Raw genomic sequence first — 17,314 nt, 5'->3', positions numbered from 1 at the left:
TTACAAATACTTTGTAGGGGTGTAGTGAGTGTAGTCAGCTGCACAGGGTGAAAGTCACTGCACTGGAGCGCAGGAGGGGGGTAGCATATTCAGAGACATCTTTGCACAGTTCCCCTCGGAGAAAGGGGAAAGTCACAAAGATGTTTCAGGGGCAGGAATGTGGAGCCTCAGGAATCAGCTTTTGGGACACAATATTTGGATGATCAGCAGCAGATGTGTGCTCAGCTGGCGGAGTCTCTGGAGGCAGTGGAACATCTGGGACCATGAATGGAGGAGTCCATCACCACTGTAAGCTCCATTGTCCCATGGTCTCAAACACATGAACTCTGACTGTGAGAGATTGGCCGCTTTCATGGAGAGACACATGCATCTGCTCAGAGTGCTGCTGCAAGAGCAGCATTTTAACCAGGAAAGGTTAAAGGCGAGTCCCCCTCTGTAGGCTGGGTCAGTCTGCCCACAGAATGGGCACTGACATCCGTGGAATATCTGAGGAGTTGTGTACACCTAACAGGGCGGTCGCATTATTGGCCCAGCACTTGCTGAAATGGACGACACTGCGGACCAGCAGCGAGTCCCATCAACCCCACCTGAAGGCCAAGTCAGAGCTCTGCAAGTCACTGAGAAGAGTGAAAATACTGAGAGCTCCTCAGTACCCTTATCCTCCACCCACCCAGCACCCTGATCTTCCTCCACTTCCCCAGTTCCTCCCACTAGAGCCTTCATCTGCTGCACATGGGCCAGTGACCACGGATGCCCATGCAGAGGTACAGAGCGTGCAGTCTGAAGGAGATCCCAGTAGGTGCCTGCTTGATAAAGCAGGTCACCACACCTCCCATTGCCATTTAGAAAGAGAAGTGAACCAGCTGCCCTGACCTCCTCAGAGACAGCACATGAAGCACTTCATAGGAGCGTAAGAGACCACTGATGGGTTCACTTTTCACATTGTAAAAAGCACATTTGAGCACATCTTTAATATATTTATTTGTGCTTGTACATGATTTGGTCGAATCTTGGAGAGCTAAAAAAGAATGTTAAAATTATCAGAGAATTCACAGCGCAGGAGGCCATTCGGACCATCGAGTCTGCACCAGCTCTAAGAAAGAGCACCCTACCCAAGGTCAACACCTCCACCCTGTCCCCATAACCCCACCCAACACTAAGGGCAATTTTGGACACTAAGGGCAATTTATCATGGCCAATCCACCTAACCTGCACATCTTTGGACTGTGGGAGGAAACCGGAGCACCCGTAGGAAACCCATGCACACATGGGGAGGATGTGCAGTGCCGCACAGACAGTGACCCAAGCCGGAATCAAACCTGGGACCCTGGAGCTGTGAAGCAATTGTGCTATCCACAATGCTGCCGTGCTGTCCTATGAAGGTTGTTCTTTTAAAAAGGTTTAGAGTACCCAATTCATTTTTTTTCCTATTAAGGAGCAATTTCCGTGTGGCCAATCCACCTAACCTGCACATCTTTGGGTTGTGGGGGTGAAACACAAGCAGACACGGGGAGAATGTGCAAACTCCACAAGGACAGTGACCCAGGGCCGCGATTCGACCAAAGATTGCAAATCTTCCCTGTAAGATTCCAGTGTTCAAAAGCTCAAGCAGTGAGATGCTTCTTGTATCTTTCATCGTCCATTTAAGCTTGAATTTAAGGGAGGCTCAATGATCAGATTCCGCAATGAAATGCTGGGCAGCAAGTGCATTTGAAGCATGAGTGATGGGGTAAGGCACTCCTTTGCACTTCATGCTACATATGGACCGAGGGGTAGGCATTGCAACTCAAAAGGCCATGTATTGACTGAATATTGGTCATCTATTGTGCCTATTATTTTGGTAGCATTTGCTTTCCTCGGATGTGCTTTGTGATTTACGCAGAAGTATATGGAAGACAGGAATATTGCATGTGGCGCCCCTGTCAAAAACTGGACCATTGGCTGGAATGGATGACATTTTTGGACTCCTCATGCACAAGATGCCTTTTCTGCATGTATACTACTACATACAATCCGAACAGCATGTATAGTGCTTGAAGTCTGACATGGTGTCACCCTCAGCATTGTGGGCATGGTCTGATTATAGACAGGTTGGTGGCATGTATTGTGTATTAATATTGTTTTTAGTGTTTCCTTACAAGCAGCTGAGCAGGGGCACTTTAAGAGAATGATTGCATGACGTCATTGGCCGTTCGCGCAGGAAAACGGGCAGTCTAACATTACAGTCTGTAGTGTTAACATGTTCTAAATAAAGTTTTACGTTTTGGTTGAACCTCCAAGGTTTGCAGACTCAATCTTGAACCCGCCACAGCATAGGCGCCTAATTTAGTTACTGCCATTCATGTGAGGGAGCCAGGACGTGAATGACTTATTATCTTGTGTGTTTGGCAATATAATGAATGAGACTCCTAGTTATGATGGTGCAGGTGTCAGCCAGAAGAATATGACTGAGTCAAACTCATTGATGTTTATTCTTTCCTTTGTGTGGGAGCGCAGTCCTTGGTGTAATTGTGGAGTCAGTGTACAACATACTTTGGATGGAACTATTTCAACAGAGGCTGGCTGATGGCAAGTGTGAGATAGGAGGACCATATGAGAATCTAATTTGCACAAGGACTCCTCTGACGGTGATTCCCTCCCACACAAAGTCATCCCTAGCTACATGGTTATGCCTCCCAGCAGCTCGGCAAGAGGTGGCCCCCCCAACTTCATCAGTTTTGGATTCTTCTGAATGGACAAGGGCTTCCTCCCCCTCAAGAGGTTGGAGCCCTGCCCATTGTATCATCATCACGGTTTTGTATGCCCCTCCACTGCAGAATGTTGTGCAGCATCCAGCACACCATTACTATACTTGGTGGCACGGTAGCACAGTGGTTAGCAGTGTTGCTTTACAACGCCAGGGTCCCAAGTTCGATTCCCAGCTTGGGTCACTGTCTGTGTGAAGTCTGCACGTTCTCCCTGTTTCCTCCCACAAGTCCTGAAAGATGTGTTAGGTGAATTGGACATTCTGAATTCTCCCTCTGGCGCCAGAATTTGGCGACTAGGGGCTTTTCACAGTAAGTTCATTGCAGTGTTAATGTAAGCCTACTTGTGACAATTATATTATTACTTCGTACCCTTTCTGGGACATATTGGAGAGGTCTACCTGAGTGCTAGAGGCACCTGAAGCTCATAATTAAAATTACAATTGCCTCCTTGATAGTAATTCTGGTTATATGTCTGCTGTTGCAGTTACGCTCCACCTCAGTCTGAGGGGTCCTAAAGGGAGTCATTAGCCAAGGTCTTATGGGGTAGTCCTTGTCCCCTAGAAGCCAATCACGGACCAACGTTAGTACTGAAAGAACAGGGAGTTGGGAACTCCTCAGCATAGAGTCTTGACAGCTGCCAGGGAGCCTTACAGAGACGGAGGAAGACCTTATTGTGGTTACAAACCTCCTGCACATTGACTGAGTTAACAAAGGTGCCCAAATTATGAGTTGTAGCCTTTATGGCACAATAGTGCAATTAATTACACTTGGCACCTGAGGGAAGCTTGCTAATTGGACAGAGGCTGTAGCTCTTTACACCGAAGATGCCAAATCCATAGAGAAATTAATGTGATCACCCCACATAAGCAAACAGGGCTTCAGCTACAGCCTTATGCAGCTGTGTGCTTCTGATTGGGATATACCAGACTGGTTTCCTGCTGAGCTCTGCGCAACCGTTTACTTCACAACCACTGGCAAGGCATGGAGGTTGATCGATTGTGGTGAGAGTTATTGCTGGACCATACAATATACATGTCACCACCTCACGGCTTCACCTTCAGCAGTGGGTGTCATCATATTGAGGTCAGATGTCCTTGGTCTGTACATATTTCGCCTTCTGCAGTGGGTGTCCATCATATTGAGGGCAGATGTCCTTGATCTGTACATATTTCCCACAGGATAATGATACCTGGTTGCCCTGCTTCGCCTTCTCCTTCCTGGTGCTCAGACAACAGCCTGTTTATCCTGATCTACTGCTCTCCCTCTGACCCCCAGCTGCTCAAGGTGACTGGCTTCTATCGCCTCTATGTGTGAGGCTTCCATGGCTATCTTCTATGTTCCTTCACCAGCACAAAGTTTTTCTTGCCATCTGGATGCATAAGCTAGTAGGGGCAACAAGGATTGCCTTGCGACACCAGGGGCCCCACCCTCCTCCTCCCTTAGGTTAAGGTAAGACTGTTGGAACTTGTTCTCTGCCACTGTTGGGACTGAATAAAACTTTTAAGGCGAATTCCACAGGGGTACCCTATCTCACCAAAGGGATCCCCTGACCTGCCAAACCTGCGCTTACCGGGTCTACATTGTATACTTTGGGCTCCACGCTCCCAGGTGACCAAAGTCCAACTATAGCGGAGGCAGCTGATTATTTAAATGGCCAGCTGCCTCTGTAAAAAGTGCCCGTGAGAAATGTTTCCAGCGACAATGGAAAATGCCATCTTCAGAGATGGGACTTTGGATTTTTGAGTAGTTCTGCTATTTTCACCATAACAAAGAGTCTACTCATCACGGCATAAATCTGGTCGTTTGCACGTCTTCACAAAACAGGGCGATGATGCTGACACGGTGGTTAAGGAATGTGAAATTTGGATAGGATAAACATAATGAGGGGAGATATTAAGGGGTTTAGCAACTTAGATTGAAAATGAATAAGTCAGAAGACCCTGGTGAAATTTATTATGGTTGCAAAGAGAAACAGGAGAGGAAATAACAGACTTTGACCATCATTTTCCAATTCTCTCTGACCACAGGCTTGGTGACACAGGACCAGAAGATTGCAAGCATTATATCATTGTTTATAAAAGGCAAGGATAGAACGAGTAATTGCAGGCTAGTTATCCTTACTTCAGTGGTGAGCAGATTATCGGAAAAATCATTTTGAGGTCAACAGCCACCATGGGTTTGCTTAGGGAAGATTGTATCCGACTAATTTGAATTTTCAATCAGGCAACAAAGAGGGTGGATGAAGGGGCTGTATTTGATGTAGTCTGCATGGATTTTAGCAAAGCTTCTGTCCCACAGGACATACCGATCAGAGAAGTAAAAAATCTTGGGGTCTAAAAGTGAGTGGCAAGTTGGATCCTAATTTGGCATGTATTTTGGTGACTGGAAGGCTGTTTCCAGTAGGGTTCTACAGGCTCAGTATTATGTTCCTTGCTTTTCATAACATATATAAATGACTTAGACTCAGACAGATGTGGTATGATCAAGAAGTTTGCAGATGATACCAAAAATTTGTCATATGTCTGATATCTTGTTCTAGAGTTCCCTATCCAACGGCAAGTCCGACTCACAATGCCGCAATCTCTACCATGGGTAGGGTAAGAAGGCAGGTCCAAAATCCATCCCAGCCGGAAAGTGGATTGAACTCTGCTGTTAACACCAATCCGATCCAAACTGACTGGGATAACCAGCCACCAAGGAGTCTTGGTTCCTGTGGAACATGCATGTTGTAGCCTGGTGCTATGGATAATGATGGCACAGGCTCCAATTTTTTTTCTATCATTTGGCTGACCAGTAACATCTCTTATCACCTGCCATTGGCATGTGTCAGAAGGATTTAGAAGTTGATATAATCTATTTGGCCACGTTATGAATGCACCATTCCTGGCCAATGAGTCCTGAATTGTGATTTGAACCCGGAGCCGGCTTCTGGCTCAGTGGGACACTATCGTCTGCACCACCTCATTTGTAAAGAAGCAAAGCTGTAAACTGTGGGAGACTGGACAGGTGCACAGAAAAGCAGCAAATGGATGTCAATTCAGATAATTGTGAGATAATGTATTTGGAGATAGCAAACAAGGCTAGAGAATACATAAAAAATAAGATAATGAGGTGGAGGCGCATCGGAATGCATGTTCATAGATTTGTGAGGGTAGCAAAGGTAGTTAAAAATCATGAAATACTTTCCTTTAACTGAGGCATGGAAATTTAACAGCAGGGAGATAATTCTGTAACTGTATAAAAGACTAGGCCACAGCTATAATAGTGTATAGTTCTGGCTTTATAGGATATGTTGATACACAAGAAGGTATATAGATGTACAAGGATGTGATCAAGGATGGAGAATTTTAGCCTCGAGGACATACTTGTTAGGGTGGGGCTATTTTCATTTGAACAGAGGTGGCCGAGAGATATAATTAAGGTGCATCAAATTGAGGAGCCTAGATATAGTGACCAGAAATAAAGTTTCATTTAGCACTTGGCAGAAAGATTGGACGGAATCAGAGGAGAATCTTTTTCACCTAGAAGGTGGTGTGAGTCTGGAACTCTCTACCTGAAAAGGGTGGTGGAGGCAGAAACCCTCGTATTTAAAACTACTTAGTGTCATAGTCCAAACAGATATGAATCAAGAGCTGAACATTGCATCCTAAAGGACTCAGCTCCGAAAGTGGGCCTGCATGTTGGTTAAGAGATCCAAGACTGGGGGGAAAGTGTACTTGACCTCATCTTCAACAGTCTGTCACAGGTGTACCTATCAAGTGACCACCATAGCCCTTGTGGAGGTGGGGTCCCATCTTGGTGGAGGATGCAGTGGTAGTGTCACAACATCAGTAGGGTGCTAAATGGAATAGATTCACAACAGATAGTCAGCTAAATAACAGACTGTAGCAGATCCAGGTTCCAGTTCACCACCACCTTCTCAAATTAGGGATGGGTAATAAATACTGGTCTAACCAGCCACAAGCCATGAACAAATAAAAATAAATGCATATATTTACATGTTGCCTTTACTCTCCAAGCCACACCAATTTGATGAACAACTTAGTAGAAACAGGATACTCAGTAGCACAATTTAGTTTATTTTAACTAGGAAGAAATGCAAATCCATATGCAATTTTCTCATAAAATCGTCATATTGCAGCATTTATCTAAGCTTTATCAAACTAAATTGTTTTGGAGGTGGGTTGCGGGGGAGGAGGCAGGTGGTGTAGGAGAGTGGACGATTCTAGTGCTGAAGCAAAAAACTGAGAAAACCGAATGTGGAAGAACGATTCAGGCAAAAATGGCACAGACTATTGCATATTTTTATGTTAGATAATTAATTGAAATTAAGGCTACGGTATAAAAAGGCTGGAGATTTTTCACAGCCATTGGCAGTGGCATGTTTGTAAATGAGTTTGACAGCAGTTTAATTACAGAACCCCTACCACTGCACCAATGGATACTTGGAGCTCATGGAGGCAGAGTTTTTCAGACAAATCCAGACAAGTGCAACCACTTGTGGTTGTATGTCACTCCTTTGCTTCCTCTAAAAATATTTGAGCTGGAGGGACTTCCACAGGAAAAATCAATGTTTACATCTCTGAAACCACAGTAGTGTCAGAGCTCATACCACAAAGCCTTTAAAATAAGGTGACCAAAATTAAAAAGGGAAAAGGAAAAAAAACTTAATGCATTAGTTTTGTCTGACCTTGGCCTGTTAAGCTTTTTTCTCATGGGCATGCAGTCAAGATCCAACATAAACACTGGGAAATATTAGGAACATAGATATAACACTGCCATTAAAATTCAGCTTCCAGGACGATTCAAAATGAAACCACTTTATGCCCATATTTCTGGAGACTAGAAGCCAAAATCAGGATATATTAGATCACAGCAGTATTGTATTTGCACGCTGCAGATACAGAATTCCTGTGCTGACAATGTGATATAGTTTTAAATCAACTGTAAAAGCTAAAAGAAAACAGATTGCGATTTTTAGTTGTTAAAAATCAGTTTCAGAAAGAGTTTCCATCATCATCATGTAATCCCAATATATTTTGAAAAGCATTAAATGTGAATCTTTTCTCAATCTGACTTATTTGAAATAAAAAGACAATTCCTATTTTACGGGGTTATTACCATCTCTTAACAGCTACAAATTAAACAAACCCACTGTTAAAAATGTTGGCAACACTGAACAAATCTTATAAAAGTGTTTTGAACTGAAAACTGACACAATTTATTCAGAGTTGTATTTATTAAGGTCCAACATTTATATAAATATAAAGAATTTTTCCAATCAGTGACAGCAGTGCCACTAGTGCAGGTGGTAAACACATAACCAGAGACAGATCCATTAGAAGTCATTGAATTCTTCAAACAAGTTATTAAAAGATGTTACACAAAGCTGCTGATCTTAATGAACACTAAAGTGCATTTCTTGAAGCCACTGTACAAGTCAAACAGAAGATATTTACAGTGCCGCAATCTGTACAGTAAAATATCAACAACAGCCTTATTTAGCTCAAAGGAAATCCCGATGTAAGGTCTTTGGAGAGTTTGAATAGCATCAATTACATTTTTCTGTTAAGACTTTGTCAGATCAATAAGTTTGCTTTTGCTAAATTTTATTTTGCAAGTTGATCGGGTTTAGTGATAAGGAACATAATTATAATTAATTGATCTGCCTTTTTGACTTATCGAAAACGCTGGAAGTAAACAAGCTATATAGTTATGTGCAAGCCATAGATAACCTTTTTTCATACCAGGGATATTCTCTGCACTGAGAGCACCAGGTTTCAATTCGTTTTGACATTGTGTAAATTTGAACACGTGTGTTCACACAAGGTTCTGTGCTTTTGTACACATGAAAGATGAATGTTTTCCTCAGCAATTTATACACAAGTGCAGGGCCCCAATATTTTACAAACGTAAATGGGTAGGACAAAAAGGAAATACCAAATCCATATTTACAAAGGCTTCAGGAATTTATAGGTTAATTGGGATGTTAACTTAAATGCAGCAAAGGAAGAATATTGTACTTGGGTAATAAACTTCAAGCTAAGTGGTGTAGGAAAAAATAGCCAGTACACATTTTGACCAAACAGAACTCACTCTCAATTGTTTTTCTTCAGGTGGAGAATTCTGGTTACACTTTGAAGACATTTGCTCAGAATAATCTATGGACACCCTGGCCTAGATTTAAAATGTAAAAATTTTATTAAAAAAAATAAAATAAAATAAAAATCGACAGGTGTGTTACTGTCAGCATTCCAATAATTAAATTTGGGTAATTGTCTTTTGCCTGATAGATTTCAGCAATTATAATAAAAGGTTCACCACTTTTTTCATACTTGCAATGTGAAGAATATAGCCATAAAATAAGAAAATTCAATGGATGTTTTAATATTTAAATATTGTACAGCTTCTTTGAGCTTGCTCGCATACAGAATGACAAATTCTTTCATAAATTACAAGTTGAGAAAAGACCTGCTGTGATCTTACAGTTGTCTTGGATGCTGAGGAGAATATTCAACTCAAAAAAAGGACAAGAATTTGGAAAAACTTATGATTTTCATAGATCTGTGTAATTTGTGTACACTCCTCATCTAAGTTACCGCTAGCCAGTTGTAGTTTAATTTGAATGGTACCATCCCTTTACGAGGCCAGAATACAAATACTTTATTTTCACTAGAGTAGCCACCTGTTCAAACCTTTCTCAAATTCTTCACGGCAGAGACCACTAGCCACCTGTGTATGGCTACATTTTAATATGAATCATATGTAGAGAATTATGCAACTTTTAAAGAAAATGAAATCTCAAAATTCCCACATAGAAACTCTTAAAAAAGGTGGCACCAAATACTACAATTAATGGCAAAGCTGCCCTAAATGACTTTAATTGGTAAATTGTACAGTTGGCAACACATGCAGGTCTAAAGGTCTTCAGTTTCTAACACATTTCAAGTCACAGCTTATATATGGTATAATAATGTCTATCTCCCCAAAGTTAACACTGCTTAGAAATTAGGCTTCACAGCAACTTTAATGTGAATATCAGTAACAAGAACAGACTAACATGTGATTGCTACATTCCTGTGTCTATATAAAAAAAACATCAGTAGACAAGGTTCAAGGTTAGTTAAACAATGTTCCATGTTTCCCCTCCTCTCTCCAGAGGCCTCCAGTTCTGACGCTGCACTCTTTCCACTGACTTAGAGAGATACAGTCTTGCCAATAACCCAAACACTACAGATAAAATAGGTGGAGTCTTTTCTTCGATACCAGTAGCATTTCATTTTAATTAGTCTCTGACCATTACCAGCCAAAGACAGCAAACAGCAATAAACATCTCTTGCACCATCAAAAACAGAAGAGCACTTGAACATTTTAAAAACTACAATCTGTAGCAGCCATTTCCCCCCCTCCCAAAGTAATTTTGGTAAATATTCCTTGTATTGCAATAGATCACATCCAAATATTTTAGTATCCAATTGGCCTAAAAATATTGTGCTGTAGCAGGTACCTGTTGTTTCAGGCCAAAAAATGGAACACTTGACTTACACGTACTTAATCACAACCTGCCAGTAAGAAGATCAATGAATATAAAACAAAATACTACAGATTTGAATATGTTTTGGTCTGAACAATAAAAGGATGCCGACAGTTTTATGCCAGTATAACTGCTCTCCATACTTAATTTATCATATCCACTTTCCATTGCGATCCCACTAATAAACTTTGCACTAGGCCTCACTAGACTTGCATTTTCAACATAAACGTTGTCAAAAGGCTACAATGACCAGTGTAGAAACATTTCAGCTTTCAAAAATACAAAGTATCTTCAACTTTTGTACAATCATCTCTTCTTCTTTTGCTGTTTCAACATTTTCCGCCTCTTGATGATCATTTCATAAAGTTTTTCCAGTCCCTCTCTAAGCCCATCTCCTATAATGGCACAGGTAGGTTGAAGGTGCCATGGGGTGGAGGAACTTATTTCACTCAAAGCTAATAGTTTCTCCACTTCAGAGAGGGATAGGCAGTTCCTGAGATCCTGCTTATTGGCAATCAAAAGCACTGGCACACCTTGATTCTCAGAGATCCTGGTTATTTTATGCAATTCTGTTTTGGCTTCTTCCATCCTTTCCACATCTACTGAGTCCACCACAAAGATAATGCCATCTGTGCAGCGAGTATAAGATTTCCAGAGTGGTCTCAGTTTCTCTTGACCACCTACATCCCAGAAATGGAAAGTCACTGCTTTTGAATTCCCCAGAGTCACTCGAATTTTTTCAGTATTAAATCCTTTTGTTGGGACAGTGTTGACAAATTCATTGAACTGTAATCTGTACAGAACTGTAGTTTTGCCAGCACAGTCTAAACCCAGAATAACTATGTGGAGAGACTGAAACGATGGGAAGCTTGATAAAATAGGAGTTTGTTCTGAAAGTCCATTACCCATCTCGGATTGGAGGGAAAAGGAAAATGCAGATGTCCACACTGAAAGACTTTGACAGTTAGTTCCAAATATTGCTGATCATTCCAAGTCTGCAACTACGAGAATCCGGTGCAACTTAAATATTATCTAAATAAAAATTAAAATACACGTTATCAATGCATAATGTAGCAACTGCATTAGTAGGAAAAAACACAAACGATTATGCACATATCAATAATTAGATCCCACCTGACAGTGAAAGATCCCATCTTCCATTGTTAACTAGTCAATTATACATTTGGGACTTTGAAAATGTTTTAAAACAGGCTCCTCGCTGTTCTAATGTACCGAATTATCATGAGTTTTAATTAAATCCTGAACAAAATTGCACACCAAATCCAGACCAACCGCCACTATGGGCCAGCATCGCTCGGTTGGTTTTGTTACTCGGATTATACTGGGCGAAAAAAGATCTCAATTTCAAAGGAATAAAAATTTCGACAATGCACTTCGGTTAACAGCCACTTCAAATGCCCACCTTAACAAGCCTAGCACACAAGAAAAAGCAAATCCCTGAATTACTTTGCACAGGGCGTTTACCAACCGCCTGAAGTCACGGAACACGCAAAAGCACAAACATAAATAAACCCAACTGCTGTAAACCATTTATGCGTTACATAAACGGACTTTTCCCAAACCTGGCTCATATTAAAAAGGCCAAACTACTCATTCAACTGTCAAATTACAACCACTCCAAACTGGCCGACAAATCCTCAAAACACACAAAAAATTAAAACTTTATGAAATCTGTCAGCAACAAAATTGAAACCACAGCAACAAATTCACGCCGGTTCTCCCTCACCTTGCTCAACCCAGGATAAAGGAAAAGCCAAAATCAGTCACAAGGAACAACAAATTTGAACTTTTTTTTAATTTTACGATGTATATATGTAATTCCACTTTGCGTCTGATCGAATAGTTTAAACCGATCGCAGCGCTAACTCGTTCGTTTGGAGATGTATAAAAAACACCACTTACTTCTAAACACAAACCACAGTTCATGATTCAACAAGTCTTGGCAGCGCAACATTACAAACATCCCAGGCTGCTCCTGCCTATGACAATTTCTGTGAAGGTGAGTTAGTGCGACCCTGACTGAACCCCCTTTCCAAGCCTGTTCTACAATTGGGAGCTGAGCCCTAACAACACTCGATCAGCACAAACTAATTCCGTCCTTATCCACCGGTGAACTTTAAAAAAAAATGATTCAGCCACAGCACCATGGTGCCTCCCTGCTTCATTTACTAAACGCCGGAGTGCATCGCAAAGCTGGCTCGATGTTATACTCACAGCTTGTTTCAGCCACACGCTCCCAACATCACACACGCTCTGCCCTCTCAGTCTGCAGACGCGCGCCTGGAACCCAGCCCCGGCCGAAAGCTGCAACACCAACATTCCACACCAGCCCCGCCCACCGGCTCCGGCACCCCGTGTCCATTGGCTCCTCTACCCTCCCCTCCCTGACTCTCCTATTGGCTAACACGACCGTCAATCACATCGTAGCCCCACCCTACCCCAACGCAGCTCCCGTCCCCCAACCCCTCCCCCCCGCGACCACGTTTCCACCAGCAGCCAAGCCGGGATTGAAATTCAATCAGGTGGCGAATTCAAACGGAGTATATTCAAACAAAAATAGATGACCGCGCCACTTTGTTCCGTTTTATTTCACAGACAAAAGCCAGAACCACAATCAAATCTACTGCAGACCGGGTAAACGGGACACATATCTTTCCATGCTGGAACAGCTGGCTCTCCCGCTCTCTCTCGCTCCATTAACGGCTCTCAGGCGACCCCTGGCGGCCCCGCGCGCCGCTCCGCCCACGTGATTGGTTGTTCGTTCACTGGTCACCAGGAGACCGTCAACAGCGCGTTTAAAAATAAACGGAAAACGCTGCGGCCGCGGCAATGAAGCGAAAGGCCCGAGTTCCGGGAATGGGAGCGGCCCCTCTCCACAGGCACAGCTCAGACTCCAGTTCGCTTTTATTTTTTAATTCAGTAAACGCCTGGTGAAGCGGGGAGGGAGAGATGGATGGGGGAAGGGAGGAGGGAAGATGAGGGATGGAGGAGAGATAGGGAGGGAGAAGAAATCGGGGAGGGACGAGAGATGGAGGGAGGGAGGAGAGATAGGGGGAGAGATGGAGGGAGGGGTGGGGTAGAGGAGGGAAGGAGGAGAGATGGAAGGAGGAGGGAGAAGAGTGGGAGGGAGGAGAGATGGAGATAGGGAGGGAAGATGGGGAGGGTGTGGAGCTGGAGAGAGGAGAGACGGAGGGAAGATGAGGGAGGGGGTGGGAGGGAGGAGAGAAGCGGAGGGAGGAGAGGTGTTGGGGGGGGGGGGAAAGAGGAGAGATGGATGGAGAGGAAGATGGATGTGGGGAGGGAAGAGAGATGGATGTGGGGAGGGTGGAGAGATGGGAGGGGTATGGGAGGGAGGAGAGATGGAGCGAGGGGTAGGGGAGGGAGGAGGAAAGAGGGGTGGGGGAGGGAGGAGATGGATGGAGGGAGAGAGATAGATGGATGGAGGGAGGTGGGTGGGATGGTGGGAGAGGTAGGGAGGGAGGAGAGAATGAGAGGGGTAGGAGAGGGAGGTGAGATGGACGGAGAGGGAGGGAGGGAGGAGAAATGGAGGGGGAGGGAGGAGAGATGGATTGAGGGAGGGATGAGATGGATGGAGGGAGAGGAGGAGGGAGGGGGACGGAGGAGAGATGGAGGGAGGGAGGAGAGGTGGAGGGAGGGAGGAGAGGTGGAGGGAGGGAAGAGAGATGGATGTGGGGAGGGAGGAGCGATGGGTGGGGGGGGGAGTGGGGAGGGAGGAGAGATGGAGGGGCGGAGGTGGAGAAAGGGACGATAGATGGGGAGGGAGGAGAGATGGAGTAAGGGGGAGGGAGGAGAGATGGCAGGACTGGTAGAGGAGGGAGGGAGGCAAGATGGATGGAGGAGTAGGGGAGGGAGGGTTAGGCGATGGATGGAGGGAGGGGAAGGAGGAGGGATGGAGAGTGGGAGACTAGGGAAGGAATGGAATGAGGAGAAAAGGGGAGGAGGCCAGAGGGAGGATGAAGTATATTGGGGGGGAGGGGGGGGGGGCATGGAATATGTGGGCATGGGAGAGACCACAAGTGTATTGGATTATTCCAGTGTAGGATACCAAAGGGATGGATGAGAGCTCCGACAGTTGATGAGCCTTAAATTAGACTTTTATTTACATAGCACCTTTCAACACCATCTGAAATCAGTTAATGAAATACTTCTGAACTGCAGTCACTTGTAATACGTGACACACAACAAGCAATCTGTACTCCGCAAGCTCCCACAAACAACAGTGCACTAATGACCAGGTAATCTACTTGGTGATGTTGTTTGAGTATTGAATATTAATGCAAGATACTCGGGATAATTCCCCAACTCTTATGAATACCAGTTTGTTTTCCATCAAGTCGAAGAGTGAGCTATAGTCCCAAACAAATTGCAACCTCACAAACACATCTTGGGACCCAACAGTTTGCAAATTCTTCAATGCGTCCTTCTGCACACACTCGCTGCAGAGCAAACACAATGCACATGAATACAACCACCCAGTGTGTTTTTTTAAAAAATCAGGCCTATTTACTTTAATTAACCCATGTGTGTCACTGATGTGAATGTTTTAAATCAATGATGAAGTACCGGCAAGATTTACTTTGAAGACGAATAAAAACTCAGATCATGGGATCCTCAAAGAATTAGGTTATAGGCACTGTTGTAAATGCAGAAGTCGGGCACTTTATCTTAAAGAATGTTTTGCTGGCCAGATTAGATGATAATGTACTGACAGTAGCATATTTTAATGTCATTATCACCATCTTATTCCAGGGTGGGTATTGCAATCACTGCCTCGTGTACAAGTTGAAATGTACTTAATGAACCACAATTTATGAAACATTAGTATTCTGATGCAAGTGCCCTGACATTGCTCTGAGCAGTCAAACACATTCTTTATGTGGTCTCTGCAACTACTGAGGTCAGACGTGTTAAGCCATTGTGCCCTTGTTAAAGTTGCCTGTGGCTAAGTAATATTTTGACACTTGGAAGCATAAAAAAGTGGCAGGTATTCTCAGTGATTCTTTTGGAAGAAGACTGAAAGAAAAAAATAAATACTTCTGCAACCAATTTTGAAAGTCTAACATGTCTGAATATTTTCATTTAGTAAGTTTCTATTTAAGGATATTGAATAGGTTGCCAGAACAGTTTGCCAAGGAAATAATAAGGTAAGAAAAGATGGGTGGAACTCTGAATATTTTAACTCTGCTTCTTATCTAAAAATGGGTCATGGTCATTTGCAGCTTAAGTATCTCCTTTTTGTTTCTTTTGTAAATTTAGAGTGCCCAATTATTTTTCTTCTAATTCAGGGGCAATTTAGCATAGCCAATCCACCTACTTGCACATTGTTTTGGGTTGTGGGGCTTGAGACCCACGCAGACATGGGGAGAATATGCAAACTCCACACGTACAGTGACCCGGGGCCAGGATTGAACAGCTTAAATATCTCCTAAGGCAAAAATTTAAATTACTTCAGTAGTATGTTATACATTTTTAAATTTAAGCAATCTCCAAATGGCATCTGTTCATTTCTTTGCTTTTTAATATATGTAAAGAAAGTTTGGAGTATCTCACCTGTTGATTTGTTGTTTTTGCTGTGGTTCATTTGGCAGAACTATCACCTCTGAGTCAGAAGAAGTTCCACTACAGTGTCTGAGCACAGACATCAAGGTTGACAATCCAGTGCAAGACTGAGGGAGTGCCGCACAAGCAAGACCCTGTGCCCTCTCAACTGGAGATAAAAATAAATCTGATGTATTCTTTTGAAGAAGAGCAGGGGAGTTTGCTTAATGTCCTGGCCAATATTTATCCCTCAGCCTCACAAAAAATTAGATTAACTGGTAATTAATATTTTGACATTTGTTGGAGCTTTCTGTGCACAAATTAGTGATTACATTTCCTACATTACAATAGTGACCTCACTTCAAAAGTGCTTCATTGGTTGTAAAGTGCTTTGGGATCTACTGGCTGTGAAAGATAATCTTTAAGGCTTTGAGTCATTAGGCACATAAAGAAGACATTCAGTCAATTGAGTTCATGCTGGCTCACTGAAGAACAATCTAGGCATTCTCTTGTACCATCATTGTTTGAGCAAGTAAATAAAAAACTAATTGTTCTCAGCTATAACTCAGGACATGAACTGAACACAGATGTAATAAGTGTTGTTTACAAAATCTTTTGTGTATTTTGCAGTTCTTTCACCCAAGTTACATCACCTCCACTAAGGGAAGAGTGTAATTACTGTTATGGGCCAGGTGTTTTCAGAACCCCAAAATGTATCATGGAGTTCACCCAACCTCCCCCTTTAATGGATTGTTGCTTTTCCAGCACATGGCTTGTTCCCCAGGTGTGATATTACAATTATGGACACGTGGTTTTTAACACATAACGATGTTTATTCCATTAACTCAAAATTAACCTATTAAATAAACATTGGATCTCTTAACAGCCCTTACTTCAAAGATAACCCCAAACATAATACAACACTAAATAATCCCTCAAAATGTTCCTTCAAAAATCCAAAAGGCTTCAAACCTTCAAAACAGTAACACACTAGGTCACAGTTAATATATATATTTTCTGTTTTATGGCAGAGATATATCAGCTTGGTTGACTTCAGCTCCAGCACCTTGTTTATTTCTTCCTGCAGCTCTCTGGAAACACACAGACACACCCAAGCTGCTTTCTCAAACTGGCTTTCTCCCTTCAAGCAACTCACAGCAAACCAGAACTTCTCAAGCTGCTGTCTCGAACTGGCTTTCTCCTTTTAAGCAGCTCACAGCAAAACAGCCAGGCACTTTTAAACTGCTCTCAGCAAAACCAGTCAGGCACTTTTCAAAACTGAAACTTCAAAATGGCTGAACTGAGCTGAGCTGCACCCACTCTCTGACATCACTGTTTTCCTAAAGGTACATTGCTTGCACATCCATTTCTTAAAGGTACTCTCACATGACACCTCCCCCCAAGAAAAAAAATAAACCATCACTTCAAGATGGTTTCATTTTTCACTTTTGCA

General features: G+C 42.9%; 1 protein-coding gene and 1 long non-coding RNA gene across 5 annotated transcripts; one reads left to right on the top strand and one right to left on the bottom strand.

The window, feature by feature from the left end:
- Window positions 1-7,967: 7,967 nt before the first annotated feature.
- Window positions 7,968-13,001, bottom strand: arl4aa (ADP-ribosylation factor-like 4aa). 4 transcript variants are annotated; one of them, XM_072509140.1, is made up of 2 exons: window positions 12,934-13,001; window positions 7,968-11,313 (listed from the first exon to the last, which is right to left on the bottom strand). In XM_072509140.1, exon 2 carries the CDS (start codon window positions 11,188-11,190, stop codon window positions 10,588-10,590), a length of 603 nt encoding a protein of 200 aa, XP_072365241.1. In that variant the 5' UTR covers window positions 11,191-11,313; window positions 12,934-13,001; the 3' UTR covers window positions 7,968-10,587. The 4 variants fall into 4 exon arrangements, with proteins under 4 accessions (XP_072365241.1, XP_072365239.1, XP_072365240.1 ...); XM_072509138.1 differs by lacking the exon at window positions 12,934-13,001 and adding an exon at window positions 12,517-12,667; XM_072509139.1 differs by lacking the exon at window positions 12,934-13,001 and adding an exon at window positions 12,205-12,496.
- Window positions 13,002-14,368: 1,367 nt separating this feature from the next.
- LOC140425752 (uncharacterized) lies at window positions 14,369-16,425 on the top strand. The gene is made up of 2 exons (XR_011947980.1): window positions 14,369-14,558; window positions 15,912-16,425. It is a non-coding gene; the product is annotated as an uncharacterized lncRNA (long non-coding RNA).
- Window positions 16,426-17,314: the final 889 nt, after the last annotated feature.

The sequence above is a fragment of the Scyliorhinus torazame genome, chromosome 6 (genome assembly GCF_047496885.1).
Source record: "Scyliorhinus torazame isolate Kashiwa2021f chromosome 6, sScyTor2.1, whole genome shotgun sequence".
NCBI lineage: Eukaryota > Metazoa > Chordata > Chondrichthyes > Carcharhiniformes > Scyliorhinidae > Scyliorhinus > Scyliorhinus torazame.
The sequence above is the reverse complement of the archived record's forward strand: the minus strand, read 5'-3'. Positions and strand labels throughout refer to the sequence as shown.

What these genes read in the sequence shown, in the direction of transcription:
- arl4aa (XM_072509140.1), bottom strand. Translation starts at nt 11,190, where the DNA reads ATGGGTAATGGACTTTCAGAACAAACTCCTATTTTATCAAGCTTCCCA.